This window comes from Corylus avellana, chromosome ca3 (assembly GCF_901000735.1).
Source record: "Corylus avellana chromosome ca3, CavTom2PMs-1.0".
In the NCBI taxonomy this organism is placed as follows: Eukaryota; Viridiplantae; Streptophyta; class Magnoliopsida; order Fagales; family Betulaceae; genus Corylus; species Corylus avellana.
In genome coordinates this window covers 23,910,458-23,922,763 of record NC_081543.1, presented here as the reverse complement: position 1 = coordinate 23,922,763, position 12,306 = coordinate 23,910,458, and the positions used below count along the sequence as shown (strand labels likewise).

Genomic DNA, 12,306 nt, shown 5'->3' with positions numbered 1-12,306 from the left:
GATGTAACATTTTTATAATAGTCCTAAATATTCAAAAATAAAAATAAAAATTTGAGATGCAAGTTCATTTTATAAAGGATTATTTTATTATGAATATTATCTATTTAGTATATTATTATACAACTGTCATGCAAGTGAGATGATGTGGCCGTGAAAATTAGCTATTAATTTTTTTTACAAATTCTAATCTAATAATTGATTTTATTGTCATATTATCAAATTGTATGGTAATTATATAATAATTTAATAAATAATATTATTTTATCCTTTTCCTTAACACATATTAATATAATATCCTAAATTACTGGTTCTCTCATATTTTGTTGTTGAAGACAATTTCATTTTCATAAGTAATTATCCAAATTCCAAACGTACAACCTTGGAAGCAGGAATGCTTTTTTGACATTTCCTGCAGCAAATCCAAATCTATCCCATTGACAACAAGACAACCACGAAGGCGGGAACCGATTTCGTCGCACCAGTTACTGGGCCATGATTACGTCACCATTGTTTTTTTTTTTTCCTAATAATTGACATCTCGCGCTTTTTTCTCCCCCCATTTTAATTAAGAGTAAACAGTTTAAGATATTTTGATCTCGATGACGATAAATTGAATAAATAGCAGAGTCCCTTGCCTCTTGACTCGATGGCGGCAATTCAAACTCAATAAAATTATATTATTTTAATACACTAATAAATTTTGAATATTTACATTGTACCTCATTTTTTTTTTTTTTTTGGTGAGTACATTGTACCACATTTGATCACTAAGAATCTGTTTATAATTTGAAAACATGATTTTTAAAATTGTGAAATCGCAATTTGACTTTAAAATTGTGCGATTTTTAAAATGCTCTCATTAACCTGCAATTTGGAAATATAGATTTTTCTATGTTATTAAATTGTCATTTAAATCCTTACTAACAATGAAGGGAATATATTCACTTGAATAATGTTAGATACTATATTTTTATCCTGCAATTATTCAACAACGTTGATACACTTCAAATCAATCATTAGATCTTTTTTAATTATTATTTGTTTAACAATGGTTCATTCAAAGATTAGTAGGGAGTGCCACGTTAACATTGCTAACAAATGATAGCCATCTTGCAGGCTCATGAGATGGCATCGGGTAAGCGCTTGAACCAAGAGAAGTCATCGATTTTCTTTAGCCGCAACACCCCGCAGGAAAGGAAGGATGAAATAATGATGACAGTGTCCGGGATCCCGGCAACGCAGCGTTATGACAAATACTTGGGTTTGTCGGCCCTGGTGAGAAAATCTAGAACTGAAGCGTTTAAGAGCATCAAGGATAGGGTATGGAGGAGATTGAGTGATTGGAAGCTAAACTTTTTGTCACAAGCCAGTAAAGAGGTTCTCTTTAAAGTGGAGATACAAGCAATTCCAACATATAGTATGAGCATCTTTCTACTACCGAAGGGTTTATGTTCTAAGATTACTTCCGTGATGCAAAAATTTTGGTGGAGTCATCAAGAAAATGAGTCTCACATTCATTGGGTGAGTTGGAATCAGATGAGGATATCGAAAGATAGAGGGGGAATGGGCTTCCGAGATCTTGTGAGTTTTAACAAGGCTTTGTTGGCGGAATAATGTTGGAGGTTGCTTAAATCCCTGGAAAGTATTATGGCTAGAATAGTAAAGGCGAAGTATTATCCAAGTGGGTCTTTCATGATGGCAAAGTTGGATACAAAACCCTTCTTTGCATGGAGAAGTATTTATGGCGCTCGAGCTCTAATTGAAGAAGGGTTGATATGGAGAATCGGCAATGGGAAAAGTGTGAGAATTTGGGGAGACAAATGAATCCCTAAACCTTTTACTTATATGGCCCATTCTGCTTCGAAAGTTTTGGACTCGGACAACAAGGTGAGTGAGCTAATCAACTGGGGGGTTGGCTGGTGGAACCAAAGCTTGTTGAAAAATTTGTTTACGGCAGAGGAGAGGGTTGCCATCAACACTGTCCCAATAAGCAGCACAAATCAACCCGATGTGCAAATTTGGCGGGGTACTTGTTCAGGGAATTTTACGATCAAAAGCACCTGAAAAACTCTAAACAGATAAATATCACAATTTTATGTGGAATTAACAGATATTTATCAAAACAAACATTCACCAAAATATGAACAATCACACCCAAAGATTTTGGTGACAAAGAGAAAACCTTTTAGAAAACGTTCTAAAAGTAAAACCTCTCCGGGGCAGCCAAACCCAGGAAATCACTATCAAATGATTACTAGAGATTACAGACACTAGGAACACTTACAACCCTTTGCAAGACCTTGACTCTGTAAGATCGACAAGCCTCCAACTTGTCTCCTCGCTCACAATCTTCTTCAACATGATTCTCCTTTTTTCGGACCTTTCCGATAGACTTCAATTAAGCACACAATCAATACTAACAAAAATCCTCTAAGAGGAATCAATTTGGCTCACAACAAAATAATCACTCAAGCACAGCCTTACACGAACTCTCTGGGGGTGAAAATTCGTACCTCTATCTTCTATAATGATGTATATATACCCCCAACAAAACCCTAGACCTAACCCACTTAAAATCATGTTTTTTTAGCCTAAAACTTTCGGGGTGTCCGGACAGGTTAATGGGCTGTCTAGACAGGGCTTTACGGAGCAGAAATTTAGTTTTTGGAAATGCGGTCCGGACCTGGGGAATTGCGGTCCGGACCCAGCTTGTCCAATCTTGATCAACAGCTTCGATCGATGGGCGTTTGTGGTCCGATTGAGTAGAAATTTTGCAGGGATGTTCATAACACATGAATCTACATTATGAACGGTGGAGATTGGATTCTGAGCATTCTATATCAGTGTTTGAGCCCATAAACAGTAGCATCTGCATTTTGGAACTGAATTAAGCCAACACAAGAACTAACAACACCTATCACTTGGAAAAAGAAATTGAACAACGACGTGAACCGGAATGCTCCAGGAAGGTGCCAGAGAGTGTAATGTGGAAGACGGTTTGGAGCCTATCTATTCCTAATGCAGAAATTTCTTTATTTTATTTTATTTTTTTGGAGGGCATGCCACAACTTATTGCCCACCAAAGACAACCTCCTCCGAAGGAAGGTTGTTAGTGAGCCTTATTGCCCCATTTGTGAGAGGGAACCAGAATTTGTGCTCCATGCCTTATGGGATTGTCCAGCAGCAATGGGCGTGTGGGGATGCAGCGAACGAACTTTCCACAAATGTGTTGCCGTGAGCATGGATTTCTTACAGTTTGTTGAGACTATGCGGGTAAGATGCTGAAAGGATGATTTTGCCATCTTCAGGAGACTTGCTCACAAGCTGTGGTACCGAATGAACCTATGGGCTCACGAGGGGCGATTCACACATCCAACTGTCCTAGTGTAGGAGATGAAACGATCGATGGTGGAATACCAATTGGTACATGAGCACAACTCCCATGCATAGACCGACACAGAAAGACGACATAGCCACCGATGGATTGCTCCAGCCGAGGGGTGGGTTAAGGCAAACTGGGATATTGCGGTTGACAAAAGTCTTGGAAGGCTAGGGGTGGGGGGAGTGGTAGTGAGAGATAACTAGGGGAAGGTAATTGCCGCAAGAAGCCTCACGCGTATGGGGAGTCTTGAACCTACAACGGGAGAAGCACTAGCATCCTATTATGCGGCATGTCTATGCAAAGAAATTAGAGTACGTTACCTTGTCCTGAAAGGTGATGCAAAGCATGTTGTGAACGCTATGAACTCAAGCACCTGTACTTGGAGCCGATTTTGACACCTTGTGGATGACACACGTAAGATTCTACACACGTTCTCACAATGACAATGTAGATTTGTTAACCGAGAAGCCAACCATGTGGCTCACTGATTAGCGAAGGTGGCAACAAAAGATGTCATAAATAGGATATGGAGGGATCAAACTCCAAATTGTATTTGTGATGTTGTTTTGATGGAGCGTTTAGCTTCATCCATAGATGGTTGATGGAGTTTTGTTGACTCCATTTTTTGATTGATTATTAATGAGAAGTTCCGATGTTTATTCAAATAAATAAATAAATAAAGCAGAAAGAGACAACGTTATTTAGGACCGTGCATATGGAGAAAATTGTTTGGAAATGGGTTTTTTTTTTTTTTTTTGGTCTTTTAAGGAATTATTGAAAGGTATTATTATGTTATTATTTCATCTATCCCATAAATAGTGCAATGCATTGATGGATTTTTTTTTTTAATCCAAATTAACGCTTAATTTTGATAAAGAGGACATTGAGACTCAAACTTTAAATTGAAGAACAATTGCAATGGTTTAAAATTTGGAAATAAATTTATTAAAAATGTAGTGATAATTTCAACCAATAGAATAATTTGCTCTAACAAGTTAAATGTAACTTTTGATTTTAGTTTTTTTAAAAAAACATGATATAAATGTAAAAAATGCATTTTTAGATGAATTCAGTTTAGAAAAGTGTTCTATAATTTAAAAAAGAAAAATGTTACCGTTCTTTCCGGTGTTTTTTCATTTTACGTGAATATTGTTTTCTAAAAATATAAAAACAATAATACATTTAAAAAATAATATCTAAGGAGAAAACACCAAAAACAGTAATATTTCTCTTTAAATATCTTTGAAAAAGTGTGCCTTTTATTTTGTAATAAAGAGGCCTAAATCTGGGGCTGTTCACTTGACAGTAGGAAGGGGACCAGGATATGAAAAATAAATGGCGCAATCGTAATAAAATTCAAAATCAAAGGGCAAATACACAAAAGAAGCTCCAAAAGATTCCAGCTCCTGAAATTTGAAGCTCACAAATGCTGTGGCGGTCTCTTTGTGCGCTCAAATCCAAACAAAACAACTTTTTACAACTCACTTTTTTTTCTTTATTTATATTATTAATATCCATTTCCATTAATCTCCCTCTCTCTCTCTCTCTCTCTCTCTGTAATTGGAGAGCTTCGTTCTTCTTTGTTGGTTTTCTCTGACGTTGATCTTCGGCTTGAGGATTCTCTCTGACTTTCAGGTAATCTTAAGTTCTTTAATTTAATCACCTTTGTTTTGTTCTTAATTCAAATATTTTCGAGTGAAATTTCGATCTACGGCTTGAACTCTCGGCGAAGAACAACAAGAAGTCAAGAACTGGAGCCTTTGGACTTCATTTCTAGTGGATTTTGTGGATTTCTTATTTGTTCAAATTTTCCTTTTGCTTTGTCTGGTTTTCAAATTTGCTTAGATCAAGTTCATGAACGGTGAATTTTTATTTTTCATGCTTGAATTTACACTGCCTTGCGTTTTTCTTGAATGTTTGGTTCGTCTTTTCATTTGGCTCGGTTTTCAAGTTCGTGTCGTTGAAATAATCGCACATCGAATCCGGATTTTAAGACTTTTATTATTACAGAACTGTGTTGAGATCATGGTTTGTCTAAGTTCTGGTCCTAGTCCTGAATCTTTTCCTCTATTTTTTTCAGATTCTTTGAATTTTATATTTATTTCTTGTGCTATAAATCTGAAATTCAAAGCAATTTTCGAAGTTAAACTCAAAATTTTATTAGGTTCTTTATAGTTTGTAATTTTGCTGAATCTTACATGGTTTTCTTATGATTTATTTTTTTATTCAATATTAATTATTTACTTAATCTTTGCAGCTTGGGTGAAAATTTGGAGTTGGCAGAGGAAGGGCGAAGGGAAAGTGAAAGAAAATTGTGGCAGGTGAGTAATTTTCTTGCCGTTTTGACTATTTGTTGAGATTGAACTGCTCTATGGTTTTACTGTTGTTACCGCGTGGCTGAAATTGGAAACTGTTGCTGTTCTTCGTTACGAAAGAAACTATTTTTGTTTTTTGTTTTTTGTTTTTATTTTTATTTTTTGTTTTTATTTTTTTTTTAAATAGTTTTTTTGGTTTTAGGTTAGTGATAATTATCTGCTTATATGTGAGTAGGAGAGAGCTAACAAAAAGCACAGCTCACTTTTTCTGAAAGAATAGCTGTCTTTTCTGAATCCAAATTTGGCTTCTGAGGGATTCGATTCCCCTGGAATATACTGAGGTGGCGCCAGATTAGTAAAATGGCGCTAGTACTTTAGTTACGTGCCCTGTTTAAGCAGTTTTGGAATGGTATATTATTTTATTTAACTAGTAATAATTATGATTATATTCTTTAGGAAAAAAAAAAAAGAAGAAGAAGAGAGAACCTATTGGTGGGATGCATGTTTGGTTTTGGATGGATTAGGAAGGGGGTAGTGTTGTAAATTGAAGATGGTGTTTATATTTGCTTGGTTTTGATTCGGAAATCACAGTGCTACTTCAGGTTGAGCTGGTGCTTGATGCAATATAAATGGGTGTGATGCTACAAAAGGCTATGTCTAGCTTAACGGCTATGGTTCCCATCTACGTAGTAGGTTACTAGATTCATGAAAAAAACTAATGTATTCATTGAACATTAATTTTTAGTGGTTGGCTCAAGTGATGAAGGCCTTGGACTTTGGTGGCATAATCATCAAATTTAATGTTTGAATCCTCTTGGGTGCAAACAACCTCCTTGGGGCCACACCCCTAGAGAAAGCCAGATATGGGAATAATGTGGAGCCATGCTATCAATTATCAATTCAGATAATAAAAAATAAAAATAATGAAAAAATTCTAATGATGGGGAGCCATGCTATCAATTAATGATTTGCTTGTACCATAGTGAGGAGCCTCTATGGACAACTTACAATTGAATAAATGAATTTTTTGTGGCCTGAGGGTTTGTGCAGTTGTAGGAATAAGTTCCCCAATGAGTTTTATACCAGGGTATGGTAACAGTATTAGATATTATTGTTTTAAAAATTAAATAGGATATCATATAAAACGCTTCCTCTAGGATCAAATCTTTATATACACTATTGAACCTTTTTATGTAGTCTTATGCTGCCCAAAAAAACATCTTGCTACCCAGTTTCTTCTGCTCGTAAGAGTATGATAATTAGATCTTATTTGAATAGGATATCATATAAAAGGCTTCTCCTGGAATCGATTTATGCATCTTACTCATAAGCTGTCCTCCATCTTACTCATGACTCTTTATGCATGTTCAAATTTTTAATTCTAAGTTAGCAGCTAGGATATATTAAAATTTTGAAAGCATTATGCTTTACAATGTTATTTATTTATTTATTTTTCCATTTTCTCAGATTTTGAGTTTCTGAAATCAAGATGGAGACTACCTTTTCCTGATGTGTGCTTGCTAAAGGAATTTCAATTCAGAAGAAGAGATGACAAAGCGTCGCTTGAGGGATTCTATAAAGTCCTTATTTGGGAGTCACATTGATTCAGAGAACAATGAACAGCTGAAAGGAGCTAAAATAGGTATTTTCTATATCAAGATAATATCAATTCGTAGATTAGAGGTGGTGAAGGGTATTTTGGAAACAATGAAATTTGTTGTAAAAGTTAGCTTAATATCAATTTTGAGTTATATGATTTACATGTTTTGCCATCTTAAACTGCTGGTCTTTTCCTTATAACATTATTTGGTGTTCGAATAGAACATTAAGAAGTTTCCTGATTTTGCAGAAATTGATGACAAAGTGGAAGAGATCTTGAAGCTTATCAAGGATGAAGATCAGGAAGAAAGAGAAAATTCCAAAAAAGAACCACTTACTAAACTAATTAAGGATTTCCACAAACAGTACCAATCACTTTATGCACGATATGATCATCTAACGGGAGAGCTGAGGAAAAAAGCTCATGGCAAACATGGAAATGACAGTTCTTCATCTAGCTCAGACTCGGATTCAGAGCATTTGTCGAAGGAAAGAGACAGTAAAAATGGACAATTGGAAAGTGAATTTCAGAAAATCAGTGATGGCATTAAGCAAGAACTCGAAACAGCACATCTAGAAGTTGTGGACCTGAAGAGGAAATTGACAGCTACCAGTGAAGAGAAGGAAGCTTTAAATTTGGAATATGTTGCAGCTTTGAGCAAGATACAAGAAGCAGACAAAGCCATCGCAGATATGAAGACTGAAGGTGAAAGGTTAAACATTGAAAAATTGAAACTTACGGCCGAGAATAGTGAACTGAGTAAGAAACTGGAGACTGCTGGTAACATAGAAGCAGAACTGACTGGAGAGAAAGATAATTTGATCACAGAGAAAGAAACTGCTATCAGAAGGATTGAAGAGGGAGAAAAAATTACAGAAGGCTTGAGGACTCTTGTTGATCAGCTGAAAGATGAAAAAGTAAACCTAGAGAAAGAACTAGAAGCGGTTAGAGGTGAAGTTTCCAATATGAAGCAGCAGCTGGAATCTGCAGAGCAGCAAGTGTCAGATTTAAGCCAAAATCTGAAAGATTCCAAGGATGAGAATAAATCTTTAAGCTTTCAAATTTCAGAAGTCTCAAATGATATTCAGCGGGCACATAACACAATACAGGAACTCATGGCTGATTCGAGTCAGTTCAAGGAGAAATTGGTTGAGAGGGAAAGAGAACTTTCAAATCTCAAGGATACACTTGAGGTGCATGACAATGAATCATCTGCTCAAATAAATGGATTACGGGCACAAGTAGGAGAGCTGGAACTGGAGTTGGAGTTGTTGCGAACGCAGAAAATAGATATGGAAAGGCAGATTGATATTAGAGAAAAAGAATTTTGTTCTATACAGCAGCAACTCCAATTTGCTGAAGAGAAACTTTTGGATTTAAGCCACACTCTGAAAGCCACCGAGGAAGAGAATAAATCTCTAACCTTGAAAGTCTCGGAGATTTCAAATGAGGTTCAGCAGGCACATAGCGTGATACAGGAACTTAAGGCTGAATCAAGCCAGTTAAAGGAGAATATAATTGAGAGGGAAAGGGAATTTTCAACTCTTGCTGACAGGCATGGGGTGAATGAGAACGAACTATCGGCTCAAATTAAGGAATTAGCCCTACAAGTTGCAGGCCTGGAAGTGGAGCTGGACTCGGTGCAAAATCAGAAAAGAGATGCGGATGTGCAGATAGAGAACAAAGCAACTGAAGCAAAACAACTGAGAGAGGAGAATATAGAAATGCAAGCTCAAATTTCAGAACTTCAAAATATTTTGAAGGAGAGGGAACAAGCAAATTCTGTTCTCATGAAGAAACTTAATGATAAAGAGAGTGAATCATTGTCTAGAGTCGCAGACTTCACAGCACAGATCAACAATCTGCTAGAGGACTTGGGTTCTTTATGCACTCAAAAAGGTGAAATGGAAGAACAGATTGTGCGTAAAAGTGATGAATTATCGGCTCTTGCTGAGAGGCATGGGGTGGATGATAATGGATTATCAGCTCAAATGAAGGAATTGGAGGGACAGGTTGCACACATGGAAGTACTTATCAAAAATTTTAAAGGCCTGGAAGTGGAGCTGGACTTGTTGCGTAATCTGAAAAGAGACATGGGTGTGCAGATAGAGCGTAAAGAAACTGAAGCAAAACAACTGAGAGAGGAGAATATAGAATTGCAAGCTAGAATTTCAGAACTTCAAAATATTTTAAAGGAGGGAGAACAAGCAAATTCTGTTCTCATGAAGAAACTCGATGATAATGAGAGTGAGTCATTGTCTAGAGTCGCAGACTTCACAGCACAGATCAACAATCTGCTAGCAGACTTGGATTCTGTCCACAACCAGAAAAGTGAACTTGAAGAGCGGATTGGCGATAAAGTTCTCGAGAATGGTCAGTTAACAGAGGAGAAGGCGGGGCTGCAGGATAAAGTTGTTGAACTGGAGAAAACATTAACAGATAGAGGGTTTGAGTTCTCTGCCATCCATGAGAAACTTAAAAGTGGAGAGAGTGAAGCTTCTGCCCAAATAATGGCCTTAGAGGCAAAGATTAACAGTCTAGAACAAGAGTTGGATTCCTTGCAGACCCAGAAAAATGAGCTGGAGTTGCAGTTTGAGAGAGAGAAACAGGAACTTTCAGAAAGGCTGACACAAATGGAGAATCAAAAAGTTGAGTTGACAAGCAAGATTACTGAATATGAGAGCATTCTGAAAGAGCAGGAAGATGCAAACATGCAGCTAAATGAGGAATATAAACAGCTCGAAGGTCAGCTGCAGGAATGCAAGTTAAGTCTCGAGGTTGCAGAGAAGAAGATTGAAGAAACAGCAGAGGAATTCCGTAACAACATTGAATCCAAAGATCAGGTGGTAGCTGAATTGAAAGAACTGGCTGAAGACCTAAGAAGAGATCTAGAAGCAAAAGGAGATGAACACAGCATGCTGGTCGAGAATGTCAGCACAATTGAAGTTCAGCTCCGCCTGTCAAACCAGAAGCTCCGGGTCACTGATCAATTACTAACCGAGAAGGAAGAAAAATTCAGGAGTAGAGAGTTGAGATTCCAGCAAGAACGCAGAGCCCTTGAAGACAGAATCGCTACATTGTCCGGGATAATTGCTAGTAACAATGAAGCTCATCAAAGGATGATAAGAGATATCTCGGAGAGCGTGAACAGAACATTGACAGGACTGGCAGAAGTGATCCAGAAATTTGAACAAGACTGTAGAAATTACGAGAACTGCATGTTGGGTGTGTCGGCTGAGCTTCACGCCGCGAAGAACTGGGTCGCAGAGACGAACAAGGAGAAAAAAGAGCTAAGTAAGGAGGTAAATCATCTGGCGGAGAAGCTGCAAGACAAGAAAGAGAAGGAATTAGCATTAAGAGAGTGGGTTGAGAAGGTGGAGGCGAAGGCAAGGAAGGAAGAAGCAGAGAAGGTTATTCTGAGTAGAGCGGTAGAGCAACTTGAGAAGACAGTGGGAGAGTTGGAAAAGATGATGAAAGAAAAGGAGGATTTTATATTGGGTCTTGGGGAGGAGAAGAGGGAAGTCATAAGGCAGCTGTGTTTGTGGATTGATTATCACCGCAGCCGCTACGATTATCTCATCGAAATGGTCTCAAAGGGGAGTGTTAGAGGAGGCAGACAGAGGGCAAGCTAAGTAAGTGCCTAATCATTCTTCTATATTGCTGTGTATGTCCATTTTGGTTTCTCACGATTCATCGTGATCGCTTTTATTGATTCTTTTTCATTTTCTTGTCATCCTTTTTTTTATTTTTTTCTTTTTCTTTTTTGGTTGGCCGGAGGGGGAGGCCACTATGTTGATATGCACATTTTAGGTGATGCTTGAATATCATTGATCAGCACATTATACAAAATTTGGGTGCCAGCTTATCTTTCCTTGCTCGTTACTCCATGCCATTGCTAGCGTCTTCAGATTCTTTTTCTCCAAATATATATATATATATATATAATTTTCTTCCTCACAACTTCTTCCTACACAATTGCTCACTAGTCTGAACTTCAAATAGCATTAAAGCAACGCAAACTGATGACACTCCAGATAGTTTTAATATCGACCGAGCAAGCGGGTCGGCTACTAAGCTGAACCAACTCTCTTCAGGTCGGTAGACAATTTGTTCACCAACTAACTGGACGCTATTGGGCTTAAGCCTAAATCATTTGGGCCAATTTTTTTTTTTTTTAATAAATAATTTAATTTTATAAAAAGGCGCTATGACAAGTATATAAGAGAAAAGTAAGAAGAATAAGTGCACAAATTCAAAAATTCCATGAAATTAGAAAAAGTAAGAATTGTTGTAAGCAATCCTCCAAACATAAAGAGATTTGAACATAATAGCTTTTAACTCTATCACAATCCTCTTGCAATCTCAATCCTCTCAATCTTCAAAGCTAAGATTAAAATCGAGGTAATTGACTCCGCCTCAATCATGATTTGATAAATGGTGATGTTCCACTGATTTAATAAAGACTAATCATGTTCAGAAAACACTGAAAACCCATTTTCTTCTTGTTTTCTTTGTTTTCTCAGCGAGCAGACATAGGCCTGCTGACAAAGAAACATTGAACTGAAAAAAAAAAAAAAAAAAATTATGATAAAATGGAGAAGAAACTCAACTAAGGGTTCGTGTATGAACTTGTGGGATTTGAATGACAATACATTGCCATCATCGACAGAGAAATGCAACTCTCCTTCTCAGACAGATCTCACCCTCACACTGTCGAGTCAACTCAAAAGACACCCAAAACCCTCTGTGGCCTAACTGTTCAGCGATCACAGAAATTAAGAAAGAGAGAGAGAGAGAGAAGTAATGGCCGACAAACTTAGAGTTAGTGCAAAGGATAGGTGGCGAGGAGACGGAGGGGTTAGGTCAAAAGAAATGGTAAGAGGGGGATCTATTGATTAGGTTAGGGTAAAAATATTTTAAAAATTTACATAAAATATAAAATATAACCGACCGATGGGGGGAGACAAAAGCCCAATCGAACCCCATTAGTTCGGTCGAAATCATCGGAC

General features: G+C 37.2%; 1 protein-coding gene across 2 annotated transcripts; it reads left to right on the top strand.

Moving 5' to 3' along the window:
• The first annotated feature begins 4,902 nt into the window (after nucleotides 1-4,902).
• On the top strand, nucleotides 4,903-11,200 carry LOC132174967 (COP1-interactive protein 1-like). 2 transcript variants are annotated; one of them, XM_059586746.1, is made up of 5 exons: nucleotides 4,903-5,017; nucleotides 5,640-5,703; nucleotides 7,165-7,339; nucleotides 7,547-10,929; nucleotides 11,075-11,200. In XM_059586746.1, exons 3-4 carry the CDS (start codon nucleotides 7,246-7,248, stop codon nucleotides 10,927-10,929), a joined length of 3,477 nt encoding a protein of 1,158 aa, XP_059442729.1. In that variant the 5' UTR covers nucleotides 4,903-5,017; nucleotides 5,640-5,703; nucleotides 7,165-7,245; the 3' UTR covers nucleotides 11,075-11,200. The 2 variants fall into 2 exon arrangements, with proteins under 2 accessions (XP_059442729.1, XP_059442728.1); XM_059586745.1 differs by having other exon boundaries at nucleotides 7,547-11,200.
• The last annotated feature ends 1,106 nt before the right edge of the window (nucleotides 11,201-12,306 follow it).